General features: G+C 41.0%; 1 protein-coding gene across 8 annotated transcripts in view; it reads left to right on the top strand.

The window, feature by feature from the left end:
* The first annotated feature begins 1,815 nt into the window (after positions 1-1,815).
* The window catches only part of COBL (cordon-bleu WH2 repeat protein), a 157,573-nt gene continuing 132,040 nt past the window's right edge, over positions 1,816-27,348 (top strand). For all 8 annotated transcript variants that reach the window (XM_064429492.1, XM_064429479.1, XM_064429485.1 and 5 more), the window contains exon 1: positions 1,816-2,479. In XM_064429492.1, the coding sequence (XP_064285562.1) occupies positions 2,436-2,479 (44 nt within the window). In that variant the 5' untranslated portion in view covers positions 1,816-2,435. The remainder of the gene's footprint in view (positions 2,480-27,348) is intronic.

The raw sequence follows: 27,348 nt of genomic DNA, 5'->3' as shown, positions 1-27,348 counted from the left end.
TAGAAGTTACAGCTGAGTCAAGAGTTCTTTGGGTGTAGTTTGCTAATGATGCAGGGGGAAACATTTGGGTGTTTCTGCAGAGGTTTTTGTGCCTGTGCAGCTTTAGTAACTGTTCTAGAATAGGGAGAAGTTCATTAAGATTTAGGAGTAAAAATGGGAGATGAAAAATAACTGAACAGATGATGAACAGAGCTGTGAAATCAAGCTCCCATGATTTAATAGATGACCATTCATTCCTGGAGCTATGGAAACTGACAGCATGCAGTGACTGAACCAATCCACATGCAAAATAAAGTATGTAGCCTAGCCTATTTATTTTCATAAAGGTGCAAATTAAGATCATGCATGTGGCTCATTACTGTGGCATGTGGCTCAGATGACCGGGGTAATTACTGAACTGTGGTGACTCAGTCAACTTCTACCCATGGTAACAGGGAAATTAGAGATCAATGTTTTGCTTCTGCAAATTTGTGGGGTTTTTTTCTCTACATACAGCTAGGACAGGCAGCTGCCTCCCTTAGGTACCTGCATATGTGGGCTTGGAGAGAAAGGAATGGAAACCAGCATTCTTAAATATCTGCTGAGGAAATGGGAATTAAGGGGAGACGTCAGGTTGTCAAAGTGAGAGAAGATAGTTAAGGATGACTATAGCACAAGAAGTGTTATGTTATACATTGGGGCAAATACATAGAAACTGGTATTTTGATCATAATGCAAAAGCCATGGCAGACAGAGGTGGGCATTTACAGTGATCTTCCAGTCACGTAGTACAGAAAAGATGAACACATCTTTCACTCCTATGTTACTTGCAAATTACTCCAATGTCTGAATGTTTCAAAGCATTTTCAATCTGCCATTCTTGCATATGGCAATGCCATCAGCCACATGCAGCTTCTGACCCCTATTTGCCAAGTCTTGCTTACTGAGGAAGTAGCTCACTTTTGGAGCCAGAAAAGCTGCTTGCATCTGCACTGTGTGGTTACTGAGCTGGGCAAGACACGTTCTGATGGGCAGAAATATGAGTTCAAAACTGGAAGGGATAGAAGGGTGTGGGGAAAGGGGTGCCATTAAGCTGAACCTGTGTGACTATCACCAGCCAGGTAAAACAGCAGGTAAGGCAGCAGCCCAGTTCCTCCTTCGAGTAAACTACACTCAGCCTGCTTGCTCCTGTCTCCTGGTCCTGGTGTTGGCTGCTGGCCTAACCTGTCTCTACCAATCTCCCACCGTGGCCGGGAAAGCAACAGGGCACAAATGGAAAGGAGTAGAGAAACTCTTGAAATACCCGGAGAAGCCAGACTGCCCAATGTCGGGCGTGCCGGGCTGAGGACACACACAACAGTAGTGCCAGCCAGACTTCCCCGCCTCCAACCTGGTTTTGCTTTTGCTACAGGTGTAGCAGTCGATATTCTGGGGAAAAGGCGTGAGGGGGAAAATTCCTGAAACAACACACGCAGATTTTAACGCGATGTCCACGTTTCCGCGAATACCGTGCCGCTGCGCGCCCCGCACCGCCCGGGGAGTGGGGCTGCCTTTTCCGTGCTGGGCTCGTTCCGCAGGAGGAAAACCGAGGAGAAGCCTGCCTTGCCGTGCCACGGCCCTCCTGCCCCTCTCCCTGACCACAGCCGCTGCTAATTTTAAAAGTTGTTTGTACCGCCTCCGAGAGAAGAAAAATATGTCCCTGTATGAACAGAGGTGACGAGAAACAGGCCTTAGGTGGCAGAGCCAGGGCTGGGCAGGGTGTGAGGCTGAGGAAAAGCCTCCGCTCCCGGCGGGGCTCAGTCTCGGGCACACTCGCCTGACAAGCACTGGGTTTGCCAAGTGGCAAAACAGAGAGAGGAGGGTCCTGGGAGCTGGCGCTGGCGGGAATTTGTGTCGGTTTGTCGCTCCTCTCCCCCTCCTGTTACCCCATCCGCCCCTCTCCCACGCCGTGGCGTGGGCGGCGTGGGCGGCCGCCCTGGCAGTGCCCGCGGGGGCGACCGCCGTGTTTGCGTTTGTGCCGGGCAGTCTCATGGAAACCGGCTCGCAGCGCCCCCGCACTCCCGCGCTGTCCGGGCAGCGGCCGGCCGAGCCCCGCCGCGCCGGGAGCTCCGCCGCCTGACTCTCGCCCCGCCGTGCCCGGCCGCGGTCTGGCCGGGCAGCCCGGGTGTCAGGGCCCGCGGCGCGGCGTGGCTTCCCCGCCCCGGCAGCGCATCCCCGCCCGCAGCCCGCGCCGGGCCGGGCCGGGCAGCCGTGGGCGGCGGCGGCCCGGGCAGTGCCGCCCGGCAGCGGGGCGGGGAGCGGGGGAGGTGGGGGCGAGGGAGGGGGCGAAGGCGGCTCTCACTCCTGTACTCTCCTCTCTTCCCTCCCTCTCGGTACCCCCGCCTCCGACCTTCGCCTCTGCCGGGATCGCGTCTTGCACCGGCCCGTCCTCTGAGAAGTGGCGAGGGGGCCCGGCCATGGAGACCCTCGTGCGCCCCGGGGCCAGCAAACCCCCCACCGGGTAAGCTCCCGCCGGGACCCGGGCGGACCGGCGCCTCTCCTCTCCACGGGCGGGAGTGGCTCCGGACGGCGACAGCGGCCGTGCTGGCCGGCGGGCCGCGGTGCCTTCCCTCCGTCCCGCCTGTCTCGCTTCCCGCTGGGCGCCGAGCTCGGAGCGGCGCGCAGGTGCCGGCGGCCGGCCCGCTCGGAGCGCAGCCCTGGGACGGAGGGGCAGCGGGGCGGTGAGCTCGGGCGCGAAAAGGTCAGGAGCAGGAGAAAGTGCCTGTTTCGCCTTTGCCCCGCCGGAGGGGCGCCCCGGGCCGGCTGCCGGCGCTGCGCCTCCGGCTGCGAGACCGGAGAGCCGGTTCGGTTCAGGGCTTGTTCCCTTCAGGGGCTGGTTCGGAGCGGCCCTGCGGGACGAAGGGCAGCCGCTGCTTGTAGCTCCAGACCCAGGCCGCCGGGACTGGAAGGGACACTGGCGGGGAGGGGCCGGGGCCGCAGCGGGGCTCGGGGCAGACCCGTCCGCAGAGGGTCCGGGGAGGTTCTGGCCCGTACGCCCGTCTGCCCCAGCGCTAGGACGCAGCTGCCAAAAGCCTTTGAAAGGTTTATTCAGCCGTCCCCGACGAGGGTCTCAGCCCCACCGCACGGCCGCGGCAGGGGAAGGAAGAGCACTGCCAACCGCGAATTAAAAGTGCCCAAAATTGTCCGAGGTTGGTGGGAGACCGCGGTGACTATTCCCAGTGCCTACTGCCTTTGGTGACAGGCACCGCTCTCGCAGCACTATTGCTAAGTAGCGGTCAGCCCGAGTGCAGACAGCGGGAGGGTTTGGGGTTTTTCAAGAGAACAGACAAGTAGAAGATATGCCAGCAGTGGAATTTATTAGTCCTTAATTAAACGACGAGAGCAGCAGCACGATGAGGTCCTAAGTGATCCTCTTTTGTCAGAGAAAAAGCTGGGCAAGTTTTAAGAGCTGTGCTGTCTGCTCACTGCAATTTACTGCTCCACTTCACACTGTACAGGCTGAAAGAGACTGTGATTGCTTCAGCAGCTTATTTATTTTTAGTTCTAATGTTTATATCATAAATTTCTTTTCAACAAAGTAGAAAACAGCTCTAAAGTATGTGCTAGTGGGCTACAGTAGTTTTGTTCAGTTTTGTTTCCTTAGTTTGTGTTTAATAGGGAACTTTGCAGTGTACACAGAAAGTAGTATAGGGAGCAGTGAATGAAGAAAAGATGCCATTACTAGTGCTGTACTAATGAAACAGTGTGTGCCATTTTTCTTTGACTTGTAGAGTATGACATAGCTTGCTGCTCTTTTTGTAAATAAAATACTTAATTCCAGGTGAAATTGAGCCTGTTTGATCATGACCTTTTAGGCTAATCTTCCAGGAAGAGTGGTAGATGTAAGGTGCCTCCCCTCTCTGTACTTAGTTGATGTAACAGTATAGCTGCTTTCTAAAATCCTGATGAAGAAGAGATCTGTGGTGCCAATTTACATGTGGCTTTGAAGAGTAATTCAGATGCAGTGCTGACTAAAAATTTGTCTTGATTGCTAGGTATCCCAAGATTCATTAAAAAAATTTAATTTGCAATGGGAACGCATGTCATTGATGCATCTCAGACAGGACCACTGGTGCCTGGGGGCATTTCTGAATAAAACTCCTGAATCCTTTTGTAACCAGTTTAATTTGTGTAAACTTGTCCACAGCCAGATTCAGAAATCACATGCATGAACAGAAGTTACAGTAACTGCATTAACTTCAGTCATATAGCTCCTGACATGGCTCAAGAAGATGAATCCAATGGTAGGGTGCAGATGCACTTGTGATATTGTATAACAAAGTGTGTGGGTGCTAATCTGCTCATGTGGAAGCTGATGGCAACACTGTCATGTGCACCAAGAGGTGACTGCCTTTTTTATCAGAGCTCATTTCAGCCTTGAATTACTTTGTGTTGCCTTTCTTGCAAGTCAGACCTTCCCAGCCTGGATGTGTCTGTGCTGTTAGCAGGGGGCTTCACTGAATGGTTCATAATTCCCTCAGTTGCTATCATCCATAGTGGACCCTGGTGGATGTTTGATCCTAATGAGATTTTACTCGCTGAGTGATGAAACCTGTTAGGGTCAGGAAAGTGCAGCCAGAGCACAGCTTTGTCCTTTTTGGTTTCCATATGAATCAAAACATGAACTGCATCTGGGGAGTGTGGCTGAGGACCTCTGGCTGTTAAGGCCATTGTGACAGAAGTACCTTCCTTTCACGGCAGAAGATGTGCTATACACGTTTCCAGCTTATTGATTGACTTAGCTTGCAGTTATGAAAGGCAGGTTAAAATGACCATGGCTTCAAAATTTTTAACAAAATTTAGGCAGAGCTGTTTTGTCTCTATGTAAATCATTAACAACAACATTGTGACCCTCCCTTGTTAAACAGTGAACAAATTTAATGTATCATTTTGTGCAGGTTAGAGCAGCTCTGCTGTGTGCTTACATTGATAAATTGATTATGTGTGTTCCACAGCACAGTTCCTTGAGAATTGCACATTTAAATGCAGGATACTGTTAGGTTTTTTGGTTTTGGGTTGTTTTTGTTGTTTGTTTTAAATGGCAAAGGAAAAACGGGATTTTTCCCATTTTTCAGTTTCAAAAAAATTTGCAGATTTCAGAACCAATAATTTTATTATTACTGATTGTTAGGCATCAGTTTTTTAGAAGCTTTACCAAGTAAATAATGCTTTATATAATGAATATTTATTTTGGTTTACAAAAATGAATTTAAGACAATCAGTAGCAAAAGTAGAAATGACAATTTTCTCTGTGATTATGCGATGGATACTAAAAGACAAATACACTTCTTTAGTATCTTTCTGATAGTATCTGCCCTTGTTTCATTAGGGAGAACAGAGAGAATCTTCTCTGGGTGTTTCAGCTGGTTTCTTTTTTGACCATAATTTGGCATAACAGACATACACTGATCATAAATGTCACTGCATGCTGTTGATGACTACATGTCATAAATGGCACTGCATGCTCAAGGATCCATTCTGTTCTGCTCTGTTAGGAACCCTGCAAAGAGCAGAGCATCTTTCCTGGCCACTGAAGGCATCTCCATCTCCCACAGAAGCCAGTAGTTTATGGAGCCATCTTCATGCCTGTGTCTGAGCACAGAAAAGCTTCCTCTGGAGTCTGGCAAATGTGGGGAAAGCCTCTGTATTCAACTGGATGTATGAGTGCTTTCTTTAAGTAGGACCTTTATTTTCTGTGTTTCAACTTCCTTCCCTATCTCACAGGGCCTTATGGTAACTAACAAATACAGGCACATCTTAGCACACCCACTTTATAGTGACTTCCCTGCTGGATTAAAGTGTCCCTGGAAGTCAGATATGGATGTGAAACATCAGTAATGTTTACATGCAGAACTGGGGAAAGAAAACCCCCAGCTACAGAGCAAGTTGGACATCTCAGCTTGTTGATACCTTTTCTTACTATTTTATAACTACGACACATAGTTAAGTGGGCTACTTTGTGAAAGTGCACAACCAGCTTTAAAAAAATATTAATATTGTGGTTTTGGGTTTTATTGTCTTGTCTAGGAAAGCCTGGAGAGCACTGTTTTGCACAGAACATCCCTTAGTCTGTGTAACACTAGTTTATCATACTCTAGCTCACCTCCAGGTGTTGCACAGTTTAGGGTAAAAAGAAACAACATGTAATTAGTTTTTAATTGGAAAACTGAGCAATTTTATATGTTTTCTATGTTTTGTATTTATATGAGATTTCTGTGTAATGTGCAAAGTGGTGGACGGCAAAGGGCAATGACTGCAACCAGAAATGTAGAGTGGCAGTGTGATAAAATTGCAGAGTGGTTTGGGTTGAAAAGAACCATAAAGATCATATCATTCCAACTCTCCTGCTATAGGCAGGAACACCTTCCACTAGAGCAGGCTGCTCAAAGTCCCATCCAGTTTGGCCTTGGATGGGATATGCACAGCTTCTCTGGGCAACCTGTTCCACTGTCTCATCACGTGGTAAAAAATTCCTTCCTAATATCTCATCTAAACCTCCTTTCTTTTCGCTTAAACCATTCCCCCTTCTTCTATACCTGCATGGTAGCAACTTTCAAGATTGCTACCTTGACCAGTTGCAAAACTTACACTTGTGCTTTTGGCATTGGCCTTCACATTGTTTCATTATTTGTATCTGTACCACTCTTGCAGAATTCAGTCAATTCACTTCAATGCACTGCTTATATGTGCACCTGAGACAGGGAGCTTCCCTGTGATGTATTTTCCTGGCACCACAGTCAACATTAACACTGTCTTCTTCTCAGTCTGGGCCCAAAGTATTTCTTTCTGTGTCAGTGGAAATACATCACATTAAATAAAATTCTGGTAGTAATGGCAGAAAAATTGTGCTTTCCATTACATGGAATGAAACAGGGCAATTTTTCTGTGTTTGGCACCTCCATACGTATGTAACTGTTCAGCTAATATACTGTAACAGATTTGTATTTTCAGTCATGACTAATATCTCAGGATTGCTGAAGATAAGGATACTAATTGTAAGAGTAAGCCAAATGGCAAGATAAATGCAATGCAATCCGGTCCTGACAGCTGTTCTTTCTGAAGTCCAAATTCCTATTTCTCATATCTTTTTTTTCCTTATTTTTCCCCTTTTCCATTCTTTCAGAATCTGCCAGAGTAGAGAATGAAAGTGTTATAAAATTTCTTTCATTTCTGTACTGTCTAGAATATTCAGGATTTGTTTTGATTTTCCCCATCTCCCAGTTGTCTCTCATTATTTTGTTTCTATGGAATCTTTTATATTTTTTCATCTTGCTCTTTTATGCCACTCCTGCCACTGTTAGAGGAAATTGAACCTTCTCTTTTTTACTGTCATCTTAGTTGTTGTTCATGTTCTTTCCCTTTTAATTTCAGATTCATTTCTTCACGTTTTGCTCCTGCAAATTTATGTCTTGGTCAATTTTCTAATCTTCATAGCAATATTTCACTGCTCTGCAGGAACATTTTGATGGGACATATTTTACTTACTACCGTTTATGGGCTGGCTACACCAGAAACAGTCAATTTCAGGAGGCTGCACTGGAGAAGAGGATGTTAATTACAGTTTCAAGTGCTCTCATGGGTACACTTTCAGAAGATGCTGACCCTTAAAGAAAAACAATTTCCTAAATATTTATATTGAAGTCAGTTGAATAAATACATGGCTGTTTTGTGTGTAGTTAATCTTGCTGGAGAAGTGGTATATTTCTTTTTGCCATGTAATTCAGATTCCAATGCATGCTTATGGCCAGAATGAAAGATTTTTTTTCCTTTCAAAGGAATGAGAGTTCTGTTGAATACGTGTATTTATTCTTAATCATCTGTCCTCATGTAGACTTGAATTATCTCACAAGCATTTCTGAAGACTTCCTAACAATATTCATTTGGCTTAAAGAAATGCATATAGAAGACTCCATATTATTTATATAGGCAGAAGTGTGAACACATTTACATGACCAGCTCCAAAAGCAGCCAGGAGGCCTGTGGCAGAGTTAGGGAAGTACCTCACTTCTCCTGAATCACAATTCAGTGCCTTAACAAGTGTTCCCCTGTGTCTGGGCTTTAGCTACTCTGTTAGCATCAGCAAACACTTGATTTTCTGGCAACGACTGTGTTCTGTATACTGCAGCTTTTTGTGTTGCTCTGGCATTGTGATTTCCATGAAAATTGACAGTTTTCACACTTTAATGCTGCTTCTAAGAGAATGATGGGCCTTTGGAAATTGTTTTTTCCATAGCGGGTTAAGCCAGTTTATGCATGAGAAACTGGGAATTGGAAAAGACTTACAATCCGTGTTTCCAGCTAAAATTATGATTTAAGGATCATTTAGAAATGGCAGCATTTCCAGGTCATGGAAATTACAACCCTTATTAAATGAATCTTCTTAATATAGAGAGAGTTTCCAGAGCTGTGGGTTGCCCAGTGAGCCAGGCTGCTTATCATCAAATAACTGATGCTGGGAATAGTGTATTGTTGTCATAGTTTCAGCATGAGAGTGTCAGTGATGAGGCAGGGGCTGGACCCGTGCTAAGGAACAAGTCACAAAGCAGTGTGGCACTGATGCACAACATCTCATACCCACTTCTGTCCCCTCATACCAGAAACCATGTCTTTTCAGTTTTATTCATACCTCAGCTAATAAGCCTGCCTCAGGTGCTGTGCATTTGTGCAGAGGAGTTGTAATAACCAGAGAAAGGGGGAAAAATGGATTGGGGATGTTTTTTCTGTTCTTTTGTTCTTACTGTAGCTTCCAGATTCAGAGTGTCTATGGGACTATAAAATTAATTTCTTATTCCTGTAAATTCAACATGATATTTGTATGTTAAGCTGTGTTTTGTGTGTTCCTGAGCATGTGTTGTATGGAAGAGAGTTGTCAGTCTCCTTTACAGTTTCAGTGATGAAACGTGAGTTACAAAGCTTTCTCTAATAGTCAAAAATTTATGCAGCCTGGGTACACTATTTTTTGGACATGGTGAGAATCATTAAAGCAGGTAGGAAAGGTGGAAATGATGTGGTGCGGTCTGGCCTGAGGTACTTGCAGATGTGCAGTAGACAGACTGCATTTTGGGTTTGGTTCTCTGTTCTCTAGTGTCTTGTTTTTATTAAATATGGTTGACCTGTGCTTAAGTATTCAAGGCTGGTCTGTGAGCTTTTCTCCCTCTTCCTCGCTCAGTGTTGCTGTGGTGTACACAAAGTGGAACAACTCAATAAAGTGTGATGGAGAATTCCTCACCTAAGTAATTATCAACCAGGTAATAGGGAACTCACAGGAAACCCATGCTCAAGGATCTATCTGACAAAGAAAAGGCTGAGGGTTAAACTTGCAGTAGCTTTTATTACACCAAATTGTGAGGACCACCCTGCACCTGGAATCCTCCTTTTTCCTTTGAGTGAGAAGCCAGATAGATGTGAGCCTCAGTATTCCTGAAGCCATTGTGTTGTAGTTGGTGTTTCTATAGCAAGCTCTCACTAGTGACTCAGAGGCTAGAGAAAATATGGTCTTCCTCAGCTGCACTGATGTGGTGCTAACAGTGAAAAAGTTTGTTTGTTCAAAAAAATAAACAGGTAACATGCAAAATCATCCCTCTGATATGGAGCTTGAGCAAGACAATTACATTTTATATTATCAGTGTTCTAAATATAGCCATACTGTAAGGTTCCAATAGCAAGTACCAATCCAAAAGCACTTAATCAGATAAGTGTTACTTTATGTTTTCACCAGGAGTGAGTAACAATCAGTGTGATTCTCTGTTTGCTGTGCCTACTTTCCTTTCCTGTGTGTTAAGCTCTATTTATATAAATGCATGCTGATCTCATTGACTGTTACTGGAGTGTTATTGTGAAGTGGAGCTAAAACTGTTGGTTTTCAGTAAACAGGGGTTAAGGACGTTTGGGTTTTTTTTGAAGCCCACACAAACAGATTTAAAATGCATAACATTAATGGTTGATAAGATGCTTTCTGAATTTTCAAATGTTGTTTCAAGAAACATTCTTGTTAGCATTCATAGTAAGATGATATAAAACCTGTTTATATTACTGCTTTTTGGTAATATTTCAGTGGCTTGGTTAGACTAAAGAACAGTAAAATTCAAGGGCCCAAGTACAAACGCACCATTGATGATCAGTTGTTGCCATCTCCAAAGTCTGATAGTCATTCCCGCTGGTCCTCTTTTCTCTGAAGAAGCACGGTCCTTGGGGTTTTTTTGCAGGGGAGGGGGGAAATGCTTCTCCTTTGTATTTGTGTTATGTGATGCCAGGAGATGGTGAGGTGGTGGCTTGAGCAGGAGTTTTTCCTCTGAGGTTCTGTGGTGGTCCCCATGCTGTAGTTACAGTCACCTCAGTTACAGAATCACCCACCAGTTACAGAATCATGTCAGTCAAGGCCAACATCTCCAGGGACACAAGAGGAAAGTTCTGTTTTAGATTATCCAGATTACTTGTTTTAAAAGCTCATTTCCTTTTTGCCCAATACATCCCAATCCAGTGGGCATTCTTCAGTGCTCACCCTGGAGATTTGCTGGGTGCTGTGACAGCAGTCTTCTGATGTAAGAGAAAATTAACTAGTAAATTCTACTCAAACCCTTTAAAACACTCATCTTTTGTTGTGTAGAGTTATTTTGTTTATGATAACAACCTTTTCCCTGTGTTAGTAGGTTCCAAAAGATAAATAAAAACTCCAAGTTACTTTTTAAAAAAACACATTATTTCTTTTTTTTTCTTGCTTCTGTGCTTAGATGATTTTCTTTTCTGCACTTTTTATGTTTGAGGTCAGTATCTTGCATAGGCAGCAAAAATACCTCCTAGATAAATACATCAAGCATGGTACGTCTGCTCTTACTGTGCACAGAACATGTATTTCCCCTCCCTGTTTTTGTCTGAGTTTGCCAGGAGGGGAGTCTCCAAAATCAATAAACAATTTCAGACAAATGGAAATGGGAAGAAAAACCGTTTTCTGTGCTTTTTTCAATATCTGCTCCTGTGACAGTGCTTTATTTCTGAACATCTCAGCAGTGGTTCAGGGTGTTGAGGAGGCAATATCTTGGTGCAAATCCAGATTCCTTCTGTTTCTTTTTGTGGTATTGAGTTTGGTTTTGTTTTGCCTTTTTTTTTTTCTTTTGAATAACTTCTCATAGTACTTTTGGAACCAAGCCTACACTTTTATGGATAATAAATAAATTACTGCTGGTTTCCCTGGGGGTACAGCTCATGTTTCAGTGTCAACACAGCCTTCTCCGCTCTAAGGGGGCTGGTCGTGTTGCTTGTGGTCGTTCTGAGGAACACTTACTGCTAGGACAGGGCTTTCTTCTTGGGAAGGAGGCCAGCCTTTGGCTTCTGCTGTGATTAAAATCTTGCTACTGTGACACCTTCAGGTGCTCCTAAGACTGACTCTCTCAATTAATGAAATACAGTTAGGTCAGATCACGTTGCTAAACTGATGGTGTTGCAATTAACACAGTTATTTATTTTAGTTGCTTTTAATTACCTGTTTCTTTTCCTCTGCTGAACTGGAGAGTCACTCAGTCATGTCACAGCAACACAGAGGAGCATCACATGCTGAAATAATGTTACATGGCCAGATGTGCATTACCTTGTGCTTTCTGAGATATGCAGTCTTTTTGCTGTCTTATTTCATGGCTTAAGTCTGTTGTGCAGCTTCATTCCCTGGGTAGTGACTTGTTCTGAGGGGGACAAACTCTGACCATTGTCCACTTAGTGAATCCCCAACACTTCATTTATCCAGGGATGCTGCAAATCGTCCAATACTGGGCTGCGTGTGGGAGTAGACTTGCCCGAGCCCAGACTGACATGGGGATGATAGGGAGCAACCAGAGTGCAGCACAAAATTGTTCTCCAGCTCCATCATGTTGTTTATAAACCAGAAGCTATTTTTGTTCCCGCTCTTACACTAGCAAGCCAAGGATTGCTGTCTTCTGATCAAGTCTATTGTTCTGAAGTATAATGTGTTAGTGCGGAATTGCTTCTTCTTATTAAACTTAGCTTTTCTGTTGTGAGGCAAACACAGACATATCCATGTGTGATGAACAGAGGGTCCAAGATCAAACTTAAAATTGAAATAAATCACCTTTTACGAGTCATTACCTAACAGAATTTTATCTTAAGTTCAGAGATTTGTGGATTTTCCAAATTACCTGTGTAGGTAGGAGAAGGATAAAAATTTACACTGCAGTTTTAAATAATAAATTTAATTGGCTGTTTTTTCCCTTCATCTTGAGTCCCATGGATTGTACCAACTTTGTAAAGCAGTTCAGAAAACGCTACCTAAGCACAGCCTTGTTGATGATTAAACCATGTCATGACATGGTGTCAGTAAAGCTGCTGACAGTAAAGTGATGACAGTAAAGTTGCTTTCTTCCTAACTTCCTAGCAAATACTTGAATTTCCCTTCCAGCTTTTACATAGATTTGTAAGAAAGAAGAGAATACCCTCCTGAAAGAGCAATTAGTTATTCTGAAACAAATATTTACTCTTCTAGAGAACATTGATAATAGTTGTGGTGTAGAATTCTTTCTGAAGAAGACGAATTGTGAATTTTGGAACTATTTGCTATCAGTGGGTGCAAGCTGTTTTTTGATTTCTTTGCTTTTAATAGCTCTATTTCACAAATAATAATGTGTCATGTGATTTTAGCATGTGATACTAGGATCAAAATACAGGGCCTTCCCTTTCCAGACTCAGATGTAGTATTTCTTTCTAGTTTTTGTAACATTTGTTATCTTCCATACCATGTAAAACAAACCAGGAATTTAATTTTCTAAGAAACACCTTTTTATTTGTTCTTTTTTCCCACCTTAAGTTTTTATTGAGGCTGTTAGTGTAGTATTGTACAAAATGACTGATAAGGACTGAACACTCAGTGTCTGTCTGTCCCTACGGTCTACCGGTCTCTGTTGGGACAGAGTCAGAGAGTCTGCTTGTACTTGCCAGAGAATGAAGAGCAGCAAAAGCACTGGCTATTTGTTTAATGCAAAATTGGAAATGGGACTTAGATCAACTGCTCTGAAGCAGCATGAATTTATTTGACCTTTCCAGCATGGAGGAGACTGGGCATGGCTATGCTCCCACTGCCTTAATATTCAGATTTTGAGCTGAAGAGTTTGGGTTTGGTCTTCCTCTGCTTCATTTGACAGGCTGAGGTGTGCAAATCCCAAGAAGCTTGGCTGAAATCTCTGGGTCTGCTCCTGCATCAGACAGGTATGGGAGGGACTAATGTGGTCTTCAGTTGGGCAGATCAGGAAAATACTTGTGGATGCACACTGATCTTGGTGCTTTAAAGGGGTTCAGGTTTATGTTTCATATTAAAGTAACAAAAATTTGGTATCTCATTATAAAAGGGGTTGTTTAGGTAAAGATGGGTGAGTGCAGTCTGTACATTCCTCTGTGTGTTCCTTCCGTTGTTGATTTTCTTTACATGATGGTAAACTTCAAAGTGCCATCTTTTCACCAGTATTCTACAGCTAAAGTCCTCTTGGAGGTTGTTCATACTGGTTAAGAATACAGAAGTCACTTGTTTCTGTTCTCACTTATTCTTTTTGCAAGATCAGATATTGCTTATATTTTTTTATAAAGCCTACAGCTTGTCTTTCTATTGCACCAGTCTCATTTAGGAGTTCTGCTCAAGTATATAGTTGTTTGTTGTTTATTATTGAGTATTCTCAAATTAGCCATAGTTATTTTGGAATGAAATCTCTTTGCATTCAAGTGGTTAAATACCACACTTTCTCCTATTAAAATTGAGATCCAGGTCTACTGGAAAATATTTTACACATATAAAACTGCCTGAAGTATCAAACCTGTTTATACAGATACCATGGATTTCTTGCCATAAAAAAGCACCGTAAATTCCCCGTGCTCCTTCATTTTCATAAGGAGTTACTTGAAAAGACATATTGCTTGCGGTGAGTTGCCAATTATTTATATACTAATTTGCTGCCTGAGAATAATTTCAGATTTTTAAATTCAGTTTGGTATTGAAGTGATAGAGAGGAAAAAATGTCTGAAACTACTTCATGCTTTACAGTTTAGCTTAAATTTAGTTGGAAGGAAACTAACACTATTGATTTCTTCTTTTTAAAAATTTTATTTTATTTCTTTTTTTAATGGCATGAGTTTATCTTTTAATTAAAGTGGTATATCTGTAAAGAGTTTTGAGTTTTGCTTTTTTTTAATGTAAATTACCACTCACCTGTACTGTTACAGGAGAAACAACTCTGTGCTGTATATAGAATATTAAACTGTCTTCATGTGAGCAGTGTCTGTGTGCAAAACTTTGGTGCCAGATTTGAATAGGAGGCTACATACAGTTGCTGGGAGCAGAGAGCTCTGTTCTGCCATCATTTGAGAAAACATGCACATCAGCCTGCAGTAGAGATCAACCCTTCAAGCAAATGATCCAGACAGTTGATGAGTGGAAATATATTCCCTTTCTTCTCCTTTAAAGGATACCATTGCTCCATTGCTGTGTGCAGGGAAAAAAAAAAAATAAAAAAAAAAAAAGAAGGCAGTTCAGTGGCATTCGACTGTACTACAGGGATACAGTTAAGAGACTAAAAATAGTATTGCTTTATCTTCCAGCAGTGAGATAGTTATTTTTACAAAATTTGGGGAACTAAGTGAATTGGAGACTTCATTTTATTTTTGTGCCTGCTGAAGTACTTATGATTTATTCCATAATGCTTATCAGAAAAGACCTCAATTTTTCAGAATTAAATTGTGTGAGTGTAGAGAGGTCCACAACGGAAGCTGTTTTGGAGGCTTCTTTGCATGACATTTGTGAATAGTACCTGTAGAACTGCTTGGGAGTGATGGGAGGAAGGGTTAGGCTGCAGATGTTCCTGCACAGCTCTAGTCTTGCACACATGCAGCAGGTCTGGGCAGCAAGCTTTCTTACCAAGCAGTAGCACAAGGGAGAGCAAGCACATGGCTTACGCTTGTAGAAAGAAGCAGATTTTTCTTTTATCCTGCTGGTTTGGTAGGCTCTCTTGGCATTTAAAAGGAAATATGTATTATTTTAGGAATCTTTGAAAACGGCAGCATATCTCTGAATTAATGTGTTCATATTTCTCACTGAGTTGCAGATGGAAAACTGTGATTTGGGCAACATATGTTGATTAATACTGAAAATAAATGCTACCCTATGGGACCTTGCTTCTGGAGCCAGCATGTCCACTGAATCATACAGCTGTGCCGGTCTTTCCAGAATTGTTCTGCAATCTATTTACTTCAAACAATTGTTGCAGTCATGGATGGATTTATGGGGATAATGATCTGACAGACCATGCAAGCTTATAGATTATAAAATTTTCCATACACAGGGAAACCACAGGTTCACCAATTAAACTCTCCTTATATAGAGAGGAGTGGTACTGCTGTGTTCCTCAAAATACATGTGGAACATAAGAGGTGAGGAAAATAATTTTTATTACTGCACAGTAGGGTGCAGGCGTGTTGACACCTGATGCAGACTCAAAATTTCTCAAAATTCTCTATTGGTTTGTATAGCACAGTCAGCATGTTTCTGTGGTTTGGCATTGTTGCCTGCAGATTTTACAAGCGGTGGAGTTCGATCTTCAAGGTTTATTTTTTTTTAGTAGTCAGAAAGTACGTGTATGTTCCTGGGAGCTCAGGGTAAATAGACCTCACTTGGAAAAACACTTGGAAAAAATGAAACCGTCCCTTGTTAGTGAAGTCTGTTCTTCCCGGCCTTTTTTATTAATTCTTTCTAACAAGTTTCTAATTTTGTGGCATGACAGAAGAGGAGAACTGCGTCCTTGAATTTGTATCTGGAGTAAAGTTATTGTTGCTTGGGGGCCGCATTATACAAGCATTGGAAGGAGTTTTCTTTGCCATGGCTTGTCATCTGACAGCCACGTTCTGCTTGGTCTTGTGCTCCTTGGTCCTTTCAGGTCTCGTCTGCAAGCCTGTTTCTCTCGGCAAAGCTCTGATTCCCCATGCTTGAAGCAGCACTTTAGTCTTCTAAAATTGTCCTTACGGTGACAGTGGGCCAGAAAGTCACAAACTGAGTAGACCCAGGGCACAGCAGAGCGTATATACAGGAAAGTTTTCAAAGAAAGTTTTCAAAGTCCACAGCCACATAAATTGCTTACCTCAAGCTGCTTGTTTGCTTTTATTTTTTTTCCTTGACACCTTTCAGTTCTATCTGCTGTATTCTTTCACTGAGCATTACTGTCCTGCAGAAGAAAAAAGGGAAAAAATGTTATTCATTAAATAGCATGTTAAGTTGTGTAGGCATAGTAATAATCATAAAGTTTTACATGTTTAGATATAAATTTTACAATCAGTGTGTTATAAGAAACAGCTACACCCTATTGATTTATGCTTATAGGTAGGATATAGGCAGGAAGAGAATTAGTATTTTTTCTCACTTAATCTAATTCCAGCTATTTTCAAGCTCGGACAATACCAGTGCATTGTCTGCTGTATACCTTTGTAATTACATAAAACTGATAACCAGCCATATGACCTCTGCAAACAGATCTAAATATTACCATCAATTCATTTATTATGTCTGAATATGTCTGTGTGCTTAGGTAAGTCTGTAATTCATAATGTACCATCTTTATTACTTTTTACATAAAGAAATATATTGAACAGTATATCAATGAACATTTAAATGAGAGAACTGAGTATGTGATAATGTACTTATTTTTACAGTGAAAATGTTTTCTCTTCTTAATGGCACTTAATACTTCATTCCATTATTTTTCTCTATTACAAGTGAAATTTGCATGAACATTGTCAAAATGTGATAAAATATGTATGTACAGATTGAATAGACAGAGTGGTATTGCTGTAGCACTTCAGTATATTACCTTCTTCACCACATTTCAAAACTTCCTAATAATCAAAACAAGTGAATGTTGTGTAACTTTATGATATGGTTATATAAGTCAGGAAGTTCAGTTTTAATAATGAAATTAAATGTCATATGCAAACATCAGGGACCTTTTTATCTACAAAACCGACTTAGTCTTGAGTGAAAGTTCAGAACTTTACTGCCAGCAGTTTGCTTTCAGCTTTGCTGGAAAATTTATGTTTTACTGACTGAGTCCTGTTTTGAAGAAAGTACCCTTGTGAAAATATGAGATTTTTCACTTTATACAACACAAATACCTGTCACATCTCTAAAGTTTTTGCTTCTTAGTGAAAAAATTCTAGATAAAATAAACTGTAGCAAGTTGTCTTTTAGGGAAGGAAAAGGGTAAAAAAAAAATATTATTTCTTACAGATAAAATTTTATAGCTTTTCTCCTTCTTTCAAATTTTCTTTGAATTGACCAAATCAAAGAGACTTTTGTTTTACGAAACCTGCTTTTGATTAAGTTGATTGGGTTTTATTTACCTACTTAATCTGAACTATGCTTCTTCCTTATCGTGTAAAGTCGCTTACTGTTGCTAAATATACCCATGTATTTTAAAGAAGCAAAGCTGTGCGTGAGTACGACCCATTCAGAGCGGGGTTGTAGGGTAGGGAGGGACCTGCTGGTAACCCGAGAGCAAGAGCAGATGCTAAATTAGCAGCTGGATCGTTAGTAATGAGTCCACAAGTGTCTGCTGGGAAATGATCTTCTTTGGGCGCATGTAGCGTGGGTGTGTGGGCTATTCAGAGTTTCTAGCATCTAGTTGCTCTTTACCCATGACTCAAAGGAAAGTCATGGAGCCATGAGGATTTTTATTTTTGAAGCGACTCGCAACTTGTTTTTATTGAAAGTACAGACTGTATCTATAAATTGTCATTATTGTGCACCATTTTCTACTAGGACATGCAATTCGAAAATTATTGGAAGGGCAAGGAGATTGCTGGCAGTATTTAGTTACAAAGTGAAAACCGCAAAAGATCTGTGGAAAAGCAAATAACATTATAAGGGCATCATTAATAAACCCAGGGTTATGTTCATTTTCACCTTTAATATAAACAAGTATCAGCCATTGACTATTGTCAGAAGTAGTTGAGATTACAACTGGATGGGACTCTAGAATGTGACTAAGGACTATCAGATGATGTGATTTAAGTGGTACCTAAGCAGGAAAATACAAATAAAAGATTATGAGGAAAAAAAGTAAGAGAGCTGTAAGAAAAGTGCTGAGGAGTCTGGATTTACTTCATATTGAAAATAAATTAGTTTCTTTTTATCTTAAGCTAATTATTATGTAAATATGTGCTTTGCAGATCGCCATTTCTCCATACTGAAGAGAATGTTTAAGTTAGTTTTTTATAAGCTTATCAATTTGGTGAGAATGATTCAATTTTGCAGTATAAACAGATACAAAAGTGATACAGATCGGTAGAAACATGATATATGCATACCATGGTCCTAATGTCATGTGTCAAAAGGTTTTGTGATTTTTTTGTTGTTCTTGTTGATCAGGGGAAAAAACCTTATTATGGAAGGAAAAGAAGCCTTCCAACTGACAAGTGTGATTCTGCTTACTAGTGACTGTCTCATCATAGGCACAAAGTAAGTTTGTGGTGTTTTGAGGCAATGACTATGCTCTAATCCCCCAATAAAAACTAAACAAAAAAATCCTCATATGGACCCCTTCCAGACTCATGTCTGGACACCCACGCAGCAGTGATTTAACATATGAAGGTGCTGTATCCTACTCAGTTATCCTCCTCTGGTAATTCCACTCCAGTACCAGGTCTGACTGAAGGTCAGTCAAAAGTTAAGGCTTTGGGGCTGGCAGCGAGGTTTTCAGTTAGGTGTTAGGAAGGGTCAGAAGATGATTCTAATAGAAGACCTTCTCGAGACACAAACTTCTTGGCTATTTCGGTGAGGGATGCACAGGACAGATCTACAGCTCTGACTTTCTGTTTCCCTTTCTCGGGAAAGGATGAAGAAGAAACATTCAAACAACTGTTTTCATTTGAGAATCCTTTTCTGCTCAACAGCCCAACAACTAGACTAGATCTTTCCTCCTTTTTTTTTTTTTTTTTTCTGAAGGGTTTAGCATCTGTGTGAAAGACAGGGAACAAGTTACAGTCAGTGCAGTTTTGTGTTAGTACCGAAGGGCCCTCCCCCCAACCCCCAAAAAAGCATAGCTGGTTTTGGATTGTGTAGTGACTATCTATATTAGGCTAAATATGGAAAAAACATTGAATTCATATAACTTGTCAGAAAAAAGACAGATATATTGTTTGTATTTACATATGTATATGTATATGTATATGTATACAGACATTACATTATCAAGTTTTAATTGACATATTAATGCCTTGGTAGAATAGAGTGATATAGAGAATATATGTGTGAACACCATATAATGTTACCCAGTTCCAAGTACAAGCATGGGGGTGGGTTTATTTTGGGAAAAGGAAAAACAGAGGTTACCCTCTGGTAGCTTTTTTTTTCAGGGAAATTAAGGAGTGTGATTCTTTAGCTGCCTTTTGGCAAGGAATTGCTTTTCCATCGTTGTACACAACTGTAATTTAGCATTAATGGAAAAACAGAGTAGTTTGGTGTAAATTCTCCAGACAGTACATCCCATTCTAGTAGGGATTTAAAAATGTTCTGCTGCATAGCTGATGTATTGGTAGAGATTGCTGTTGTGTAGCAGCTGGGATGGAAAAGGAAAGGAGAGTTAGGCAGTTCTTTGTGATCACAGGCAGAGAGCAGCTACAGGTTTGCTGTTTACATTTTTTAAAAATCTGTTACATGAGATAACACATTCTTAAAAGAAATTAGTGTCTCCCCTGTACAGTGGTTTACTGTGAGTCTTTGTCACTAGCAAAGTCACTACCTTGTCTAACAATTATGTTCTCTTTATAAACAGGACTTAGATATTCAGGACCTATTTGGTCTAGTTCTCCTCAACTTGTTTGTACCAAAGTGCCTCATTTTCTAGTGCTTCCTGATAGCCTGGTGATGTGTGGTAATGACAACATGAATGATCTGCAAAGCTTCAGATACCTCCAGTAATTTTGTGGCAGAGTCCTGTCCATAGGATGTATAGGGAAGAAAGCAACCATAAACTTCACTCTTTGCTAATTTATGTAATTGTAAATCAGAAGTATTTCAGTCTAAACTAGTGATTTTTGAGACAAGTAGCCTCTGTTTTTTGTGAGATGTGAACCTTTAATACAATATTTTAACTTAAATTATATAGTAATTTTTTAAAAGGCCAATTAACACAGAGAAAATATTTATAATTTATGGTAATGTAGTATCTGTGGGGATTGTGGGAACTAGTCTGGAAAGGATAACCTGTCTGAGGCTTTGGTCTCCAACCCTGAGCTGGCGTTGTGTACAAGAGCCAGTGAGGTCAGTTAAGGAGTCTGCAGAACAAACCTTTTCAAGATCACGTAGGCATGACCTTAAACATAATTTAGGATTAAATTGTTTACTTATGTGCATGCATATTCTGTCAAATTTTATGTCCTTTGAAACTGTGGTTAAAACAGACACACCTCTGAAGTGGCTGATTGAAGTAAAGTATCTCTTTGGATTTCTGTGCAAAGACCTGGAGGCTGCTTCAGTGCAGCATCTTCTCAGCGAGAGGCAGCCCAGAAGTCATTGCAAATGTGTGGTTTGATGCCTCCTATATCCTTATTCTAGTTCCTTTGCTGCTGCAGAACCTAAAATACCTCAGGTACAAGTTAGAGGAGCCCCTTGAAAAACTTTATTTGTACATCCAAATTTTATATCAATTTTCTTTTTTTATTGTTTTTCAGCAAACCATTTGTGTTGGATTTGCAGTGAGAATTATCTTCCATTAGTGCATGGCCTAATATATCTTTATAAAACTTCCTTGCAGATCAGAATTACTAGATTCAGAAATACAGTCAGTTCACATCCCTGTGACAGGTAAATTCTGCAAATGAAGGTGTAACTGCAGGTGTCCCGACTGTGTGAAGTCAGGTGCTGTACAGAGAATACCTTCCTATCTCTGTGTTGCATCTTGCTGGTTGTGGATAGGGCATGGGTGATGCTGTCACACAGTTCTGTGACTGCAATGCTAAATTAAAATACAATACCAAGAAAAATTCAGTCCAGTCCAGCCCTGCTACAAAAAAAGGAGAAACAGTTTCTCATTGCATATCTTTTGGTTTATATATTCCTCCCACTATAGCGTTGTGCAGGCATTGGTAACAAATGAGCAAAGTTGATGTTTTTTGACATTGACAGTGGATTTTTCTAACAGATCCAGCTGTTGGGAAATATGGTTTAAGCATTCAGACAAAACCCTTTTGTTTGTTTAACTCATGTGAACGCAGGTATTGAAGACTGAAGTAAAAAACTGGAAGGTTTATGCTATCTCTGCATTTCAGTTCTGTTTGGGTTCTCATGGCATAGGACAAAGAACCTTGGTGAGGAGGAGGGATATGAAGCAATGTTTTTTAAAAGGTGTTGTAGGCCTTCGATCTGTAAGGGAAGCCCTGCAGATAGCCCCTCCTTAACGGCGTTCCACTGCATGTTTTAGCTCAGGTCAAGGACCATGGAGCCTTTCTCCTCCTCGCCTGCTCCCATCAATGCATTTCATACGCTGTCAAGTCTGCCTTTTCCACTGTGTTTCTCCTGCTGCCTACACCTACTCTCAAGCCTCTGTCCCGTTCATGCCAAGCTGTGTCTGTCAGGCCATTGCTGCTGGCTCCTGACCACTCAGCCAGGTTACACGAGTGTCTGTGCTGAGCAGGCAGGTGTAAAAAGAGTCTGATTCTGCCTGCTGGATTATTCTTGGCCAAAGTGTTTCAAAGATAACACAGGTGTTCCCACTTATAAACCCACTTGAGAGGGAGGGCGTGAGCAGGTTTAAGAGAAACAGGGCATAAGCAAGGCAAATCCTGTACATTTCTGTGGCATTGGGATCCCATGAAATCTGACCGAAAGAGATGCATTGATTCATGTTGTGTAAGCTGAGGTTTGGCTCTGAGAGGAAATTCCTTTACCCATTTTTCCGTTTTTTCTTTTTCTGGGGGTGGGGGAAGGTAGCAGTGGGGGTGTTTTCCTTTCATATCCTTGCTGACTGCATACAGAGGAGCTGTTGTAATGTAGCTACCAGGAGTCACTGATGATCAGCTGCAAATATAAATCCAAGATCAAGAAAAGCAAAACAGTGCTCTGTTCCCTCTACGGAAATTGCTTCTCCTTCATTGCCCTAGAAGGATAAATGAAGGAGGCGAGACACTTAGCAGTTTGAATTAAACTGCTGTTTGGAGTGATTTTACACAAAACACTCCCTAGGCAGATCACATGGTGTGCTATATCTATCTGAAAATGAAAATGCTATTACAGAGTGAGTGTCATAAATATACAACTTCATATGGGTTGTTTTAGAAAATAAAGGTAGCACACGTATGGATTTTATATTTGAAGAAACATGTAGTGATACACCCAAGGTAACAAGTGATGGGAATCTGTCTTTATACATTTTCACTCACAGTTCAGTTGTGATTTTCAGCTTTCAGATTCCTACTGCATTTTGTGCCAGTTTCTGTGGCAGATAGGTGGGTCAGATGCTGACTTGCAGGTTTGTGTTGAAATAAAGTGGTGAAGGCATGAAGGGAGGGGTTCAAAAGCAGGCTGCTGCTTGTAACAACGCATGTGCCTTGTACATCTTAGATCCTCGAAGTATGTGGAATTTTGATTTGATCCTTTGACTGGAAAGGATCATTAAAAGCAGAGATTTTACAGGTGGTGTCATTTGACAGTTTTGATTTGATGGCACGTGAAAGCAGATGCATAGTTAGCACTAGAGACCATACACTACAAGGAAACAGAGAGGTAATTTTTGTCCTGTGTTTCTTGGTGACACTGCTATGAAAATCTAGGGGTTTTATTTTTTTGGTGTTGAATCTTTTTATGAGGCAACATAAATACCATTTCTTTAACGTTTTTTAGATATTAATTGTTTTCACTTAAAAAAAAAAAAGTACATGTTCTGTGTGTGTAGTAATGTATGATATTGAGTGTCCTTAATACCAAATTTTCATCATGAAATACCAAAGTACAGATTGTCTTTAAGATTGTGACAGCTGGAGACCATAAACTTTATACAGAAACACAAATTTTGGGAGCATTTCTAAAGTGTCAGTTTTCTCTATTTAGTCTTGAGACAAAACTGATAATGGGATGGAATGTGGAGCTCATTTCCAAGGATTAAATCAGACTAATAGGAGCAAGGTTACTTTGCCCATAGCAGAATATCAGTGTCTATTCTGTTGTAAATTTATAATGATGTAACGTATATTAAAAACATACTTCAGTGGGATTCCTATTTGGCTCTCAGCAATAGCTCATTCATTACCTCATTATGATCTGGGAATCCTCCTTTTAGCATATGGTTTCCTTAGGTTCTTGTATGTGCTTCATTTGCTGTGTGTTTTCTTGGTGAATTCACAATCCAACAGCTGTTACTATGAAAAAGCAATTACTGCCTTTTATTTTTAATGAATACTGCAACATGCCAACAAGGTTCTTGAGTTTTCAAGAACATTGTCTCATGCTGGACAGATGTCAGACCCCTTCCATTAGTCAGTATTTCAGCCCCTCTGCTAGTGCAATGTCTAAGGTTTCTTAAATGCAAGATACAACAATAGAATAGAAAAGAGTAGTTTGTTTTAGGATATTCCTGAGTGCAGAAAGTGTTAACATGCATACTTTTTCCCCCTTCTTTGAAGCTCTTATTCAAACATGAGTATTCACTTAGTTTTTGATCATTGTAGTTGGCATTAGATAGAGAGATTGTGAGAAATCATGGAGTATTATACTGATTGACTTCAGGTCAACCACTGGCAATGTCAGGATGTTCTGCTCATCTAGAACAGAACAGAAAAGGAGTTCAGAATTAAGCAGAGATGAGTAAATTGATGTGGTGAAAAAAAAAAAAATTTCTAAAACAACCTATGTGAAGTTGTATATTTATGACATTTATCCTATTAAAGTATTTTTTTCAGATAGATATATTATAGGAAGGGGTTTTTGTGAAATCACTGCAAATTGCAGCTTAATTCAATTGATGTGAGGAAAAACTCATGTGAGGAAAACAGCCACTGTTTTGGGATTTCTGGATCAAGCTGTAGAATGACTGATGTAATAGTAAGCATTTTTCTGTCAGGAAGTTGAATATGCCTAAGGCATCTGGTTTTATTCCATCAATTTATTATTTTCTGCAACATGATGTATAATCCTCCTATAGTGACTGTAAAAAATGTGCCTCCCCTTTTCTTTCTTGCTCCAAAATGGAATACTGTAGAATATTTATAGTATATGCAACAGGAGTAGAGACAGTGGTCTCTTTTTTTTTTTTTTCCTGTTGCAGACAATGCCTTACTTGTGATACTGAAGATTGGCTTTCAATGAAGATTAGCTTTCAACAGATTACTGAAAAAAAAGAACAGATACACTGGGTATCTGGCAGTACTAAATTTCTCTGCAGACCCTTTTCAGCTGGAAAGCGTGGCCCTTTAGACAGCCTTTGGATAAGTCTGGGTCAAATGTTACTGGCAGTCTTAAAAAGTAATTAAAAATGTTAGTGAGTTGTTTTAAACTGAGGGCTGAGTTGCAGAATGACAGATTTCTGATTATTAACTAATGGAGATATCTGTAGGTTAGGTTCAGAAAACCGCAACTCTGAATCTCTCTGCTTGCGCAAAGCAGCAAATGTAGTAGTTCATATGTCTAATTCTTCCAGCAGCCCTGCTGTTGCTTTTTGGAGAGAGTAGGCATTTGCTCTCTGCTCTTCTCAATTTCTAAACAACTTCCTTACATGTTATTAACAGTCATGAATTTTGCTGAAAATGTAAAATGTGACTCCTTATTATGACACAGGTAATTAATAGAAATAAAATGTGATGAGAGTGGTTCTGAAGCAACAGATAGTGTAAAATAATGACCTTTTTAAGAAGAAGGGGTGTGTATCCTCTTTCTTGTTTCCCAACTGGATTTAGGCTTTTTCATCCTTTTATCAGTGCTGCAGTACTCCAAGTTTTAAGCATACCTTCTTGCCAACAGTTGCCAAGATAGGATCAATCTGGCAAGCCACATCCTTCTCCTTTTGTTTATTTTTTTCTTTGATTTTTATTTTCTTTGTTTCTGCAACTTAATTTTTTCTCATTTCATTTTTCCCCAGTTTGTACAAATATGGCCTTCACATTTGTTCTATTTCTCCTGATGCCTTCCACCCTGAAGATGCAATTAATGTGCTACTATTCTATCTAGTCCCAAGCAAGATTTTACAAGAGTAACATTACTGCTGTTGTCTCGTGGATTTACTGTAAACTCAGGAAATGATCATGAGAAATCATCTACACCTTTCCATTTTCTAAGTTAAAATAAAACACTATAAGTACTAGTAATACAGATTTGCTTACATTTTTAAACGATGGACCCTTTTAGCTCTATTGGTGTAATGGTAAGTGGAAACAGTTTAAAATCTCCATGCCTTGTCCACGGTTTTCTTTCATAAATCTTGTGTGCATGTTTTTTTAAATAGAAAAATATAAAAGTTCTCAGTTTCATGGATAGTTTGCCAAATAGACGTTGCTCAGAAATAAACTTTGGTAATAGGATATGTATGTTAAAGAGGTCTTGGAAGCCGGTTATTTCATTGGTTAAGGAAGGGTAATGGACCTTTAATGTAATGGACAATGCTGATTCACAAACCAAGGGAATTAAACATTTATCAGTTTTATTTCTGTAAGGATTGTTACAAAATCAGCCAGACAGTTGTTCCCCCAGGCCCAGGGTTAGCCCAGACGCCTTTTGTGATTCGATTAAGTTCATTCTCTAATGATGGCGTAATTAGCGCAGTTTTGCCAGAGGAAAGGGGATTTCTCTTTTGGCTCCTGTATTTGTTTTCCACCGTGAACAATAAGAAGGCAAGAGCTAAAAATAGTGTTTAAAAGCACTATTCAGAAAGCTAGTCGGAGCGTCCCCTCTGACACGCCGAAATAGCGCGGGGCGCGGGCAGCTGCGGCCGGGCTGCGCTCAGATTGAGGGAAGGGAGGAGGAGGAGAGGAGGAGGAGGAGGAGGGAGCTCCGGCAGCCGCGGGCAGCAGAGCTCCCCCGGGCGGCGCCTGGGCCTCTCTGCCCCCCTCTGCTCCTTCGCCGAGCGCTGCGGGCAAACACCCGACCTTGTTCATTCCTTAAAAATACCGGCATCAGCAAACAAACGTTTGGTATCAATATGAAAAAGGACCTTCTGTTTTGGTTTTTTGTTGTTTTTTTTTTTTTTTTTTTTTTGGGTTTTTTTTTTTCCCTCCCGCTTTGCCTTTTTTTTTTTTTTTTTCGCTCTCAGGAGAAAGATAACAGGTTTTAAAGATTCGAAAACAGAAGCGATGCTGTAAACTGAGCATTACAGAGGGCTGGAGCGCCTCCCCTGTGAAGACCGGGCAGAGACGAGTTGGGCTTGTTTAGCCTAGGGAAGAGATGGCCCCAGAGAGACCTTATAGCGCCTTCAGTACCTAAAAAAGGCTTACAGGAGATCTGGAAAGGGACTTTTTACAAGGTCATGTAGTCATAGTACAAGGAGGAATAGATTCAAACTGAAAAAGAGTAAGTTTAGATTGGATATTAGGGAAAATTCTTTGTTGTGGGGGTGGTGAGGCACTGGAACAGGTTGCCCAAAGTTATGAATGCTCCGTGCCTGTGCCTGAAAGTGTTAGGGCAAGGTGGGATGGAGCTCTGGGCAACCTGATTTAGTGGAAGATGTCCCTGCCCATGGCAGGATGGTTGGAAGAATCGTAGAATCACCAGGTTTGGAAGAGACCTTCAAGCTCAGCCAATCCAACTGTCCACCCAGTCCTATCACTGTAACCCCTAAACCACATCACCCAGCACCAGATCCAGACATCTCTTGAACACCTGCAGGGCTGGGGACTCCACCACCTCCCTGGGCAACCTATTCCAATGCCTGACCACCCTAACAGTGAATCTTTAATTTTGATCTCTCCTGTCTCATTTTAAGGCTGTTTCCTCTGCAGTCATGGCAGAAGACATGAAGACTATATTTAAGGTCCCTTCCAACTCTAAATCATTCTGTTTCTACATGTGAATAATTTAAATAGATCCATATTTCTTATTTTACATGCCCACTTTGCATGCCCATTTATTATAATTTATTATAATTAATTATTATAAGTAGTTATTATAATTTTTTTTACACACCCATTTTACCAACAGGTTGCCACAGCAAATGACCAGGAAGCTCTTGAACTCAAAGTTGTGTTCCCATCACTGTAGTTCTCAAAAAAGGGTGTCAAGGTGTGAGCATAAGAAAGTTGGCAACAGTTCAGATGCCTTACTAACAGTGACAGGTATCTCTATGACATGAGTTGCTTCTTTTGCTTTTTTTAAAA

The sequence above is a fragment of the Passer domesticus genome, chromosome 1 (assembly GCF_036417665.1).
Source record: "Passer domesticus isolate bPasDom1 chromosome 1, bPasDom1.hap1, whole genome shotgun sequence".
Taxonomy (NCBI): Eukaryota; Metazoa; Chordata; class Aves; order Passeriformes; family Passeridae; genus Passer; species Passer domesticus.
Note: the sequence above shows the minus strand (reverse complement) of the source record. Positions and strands in the feature narration are given on the sequence as shown.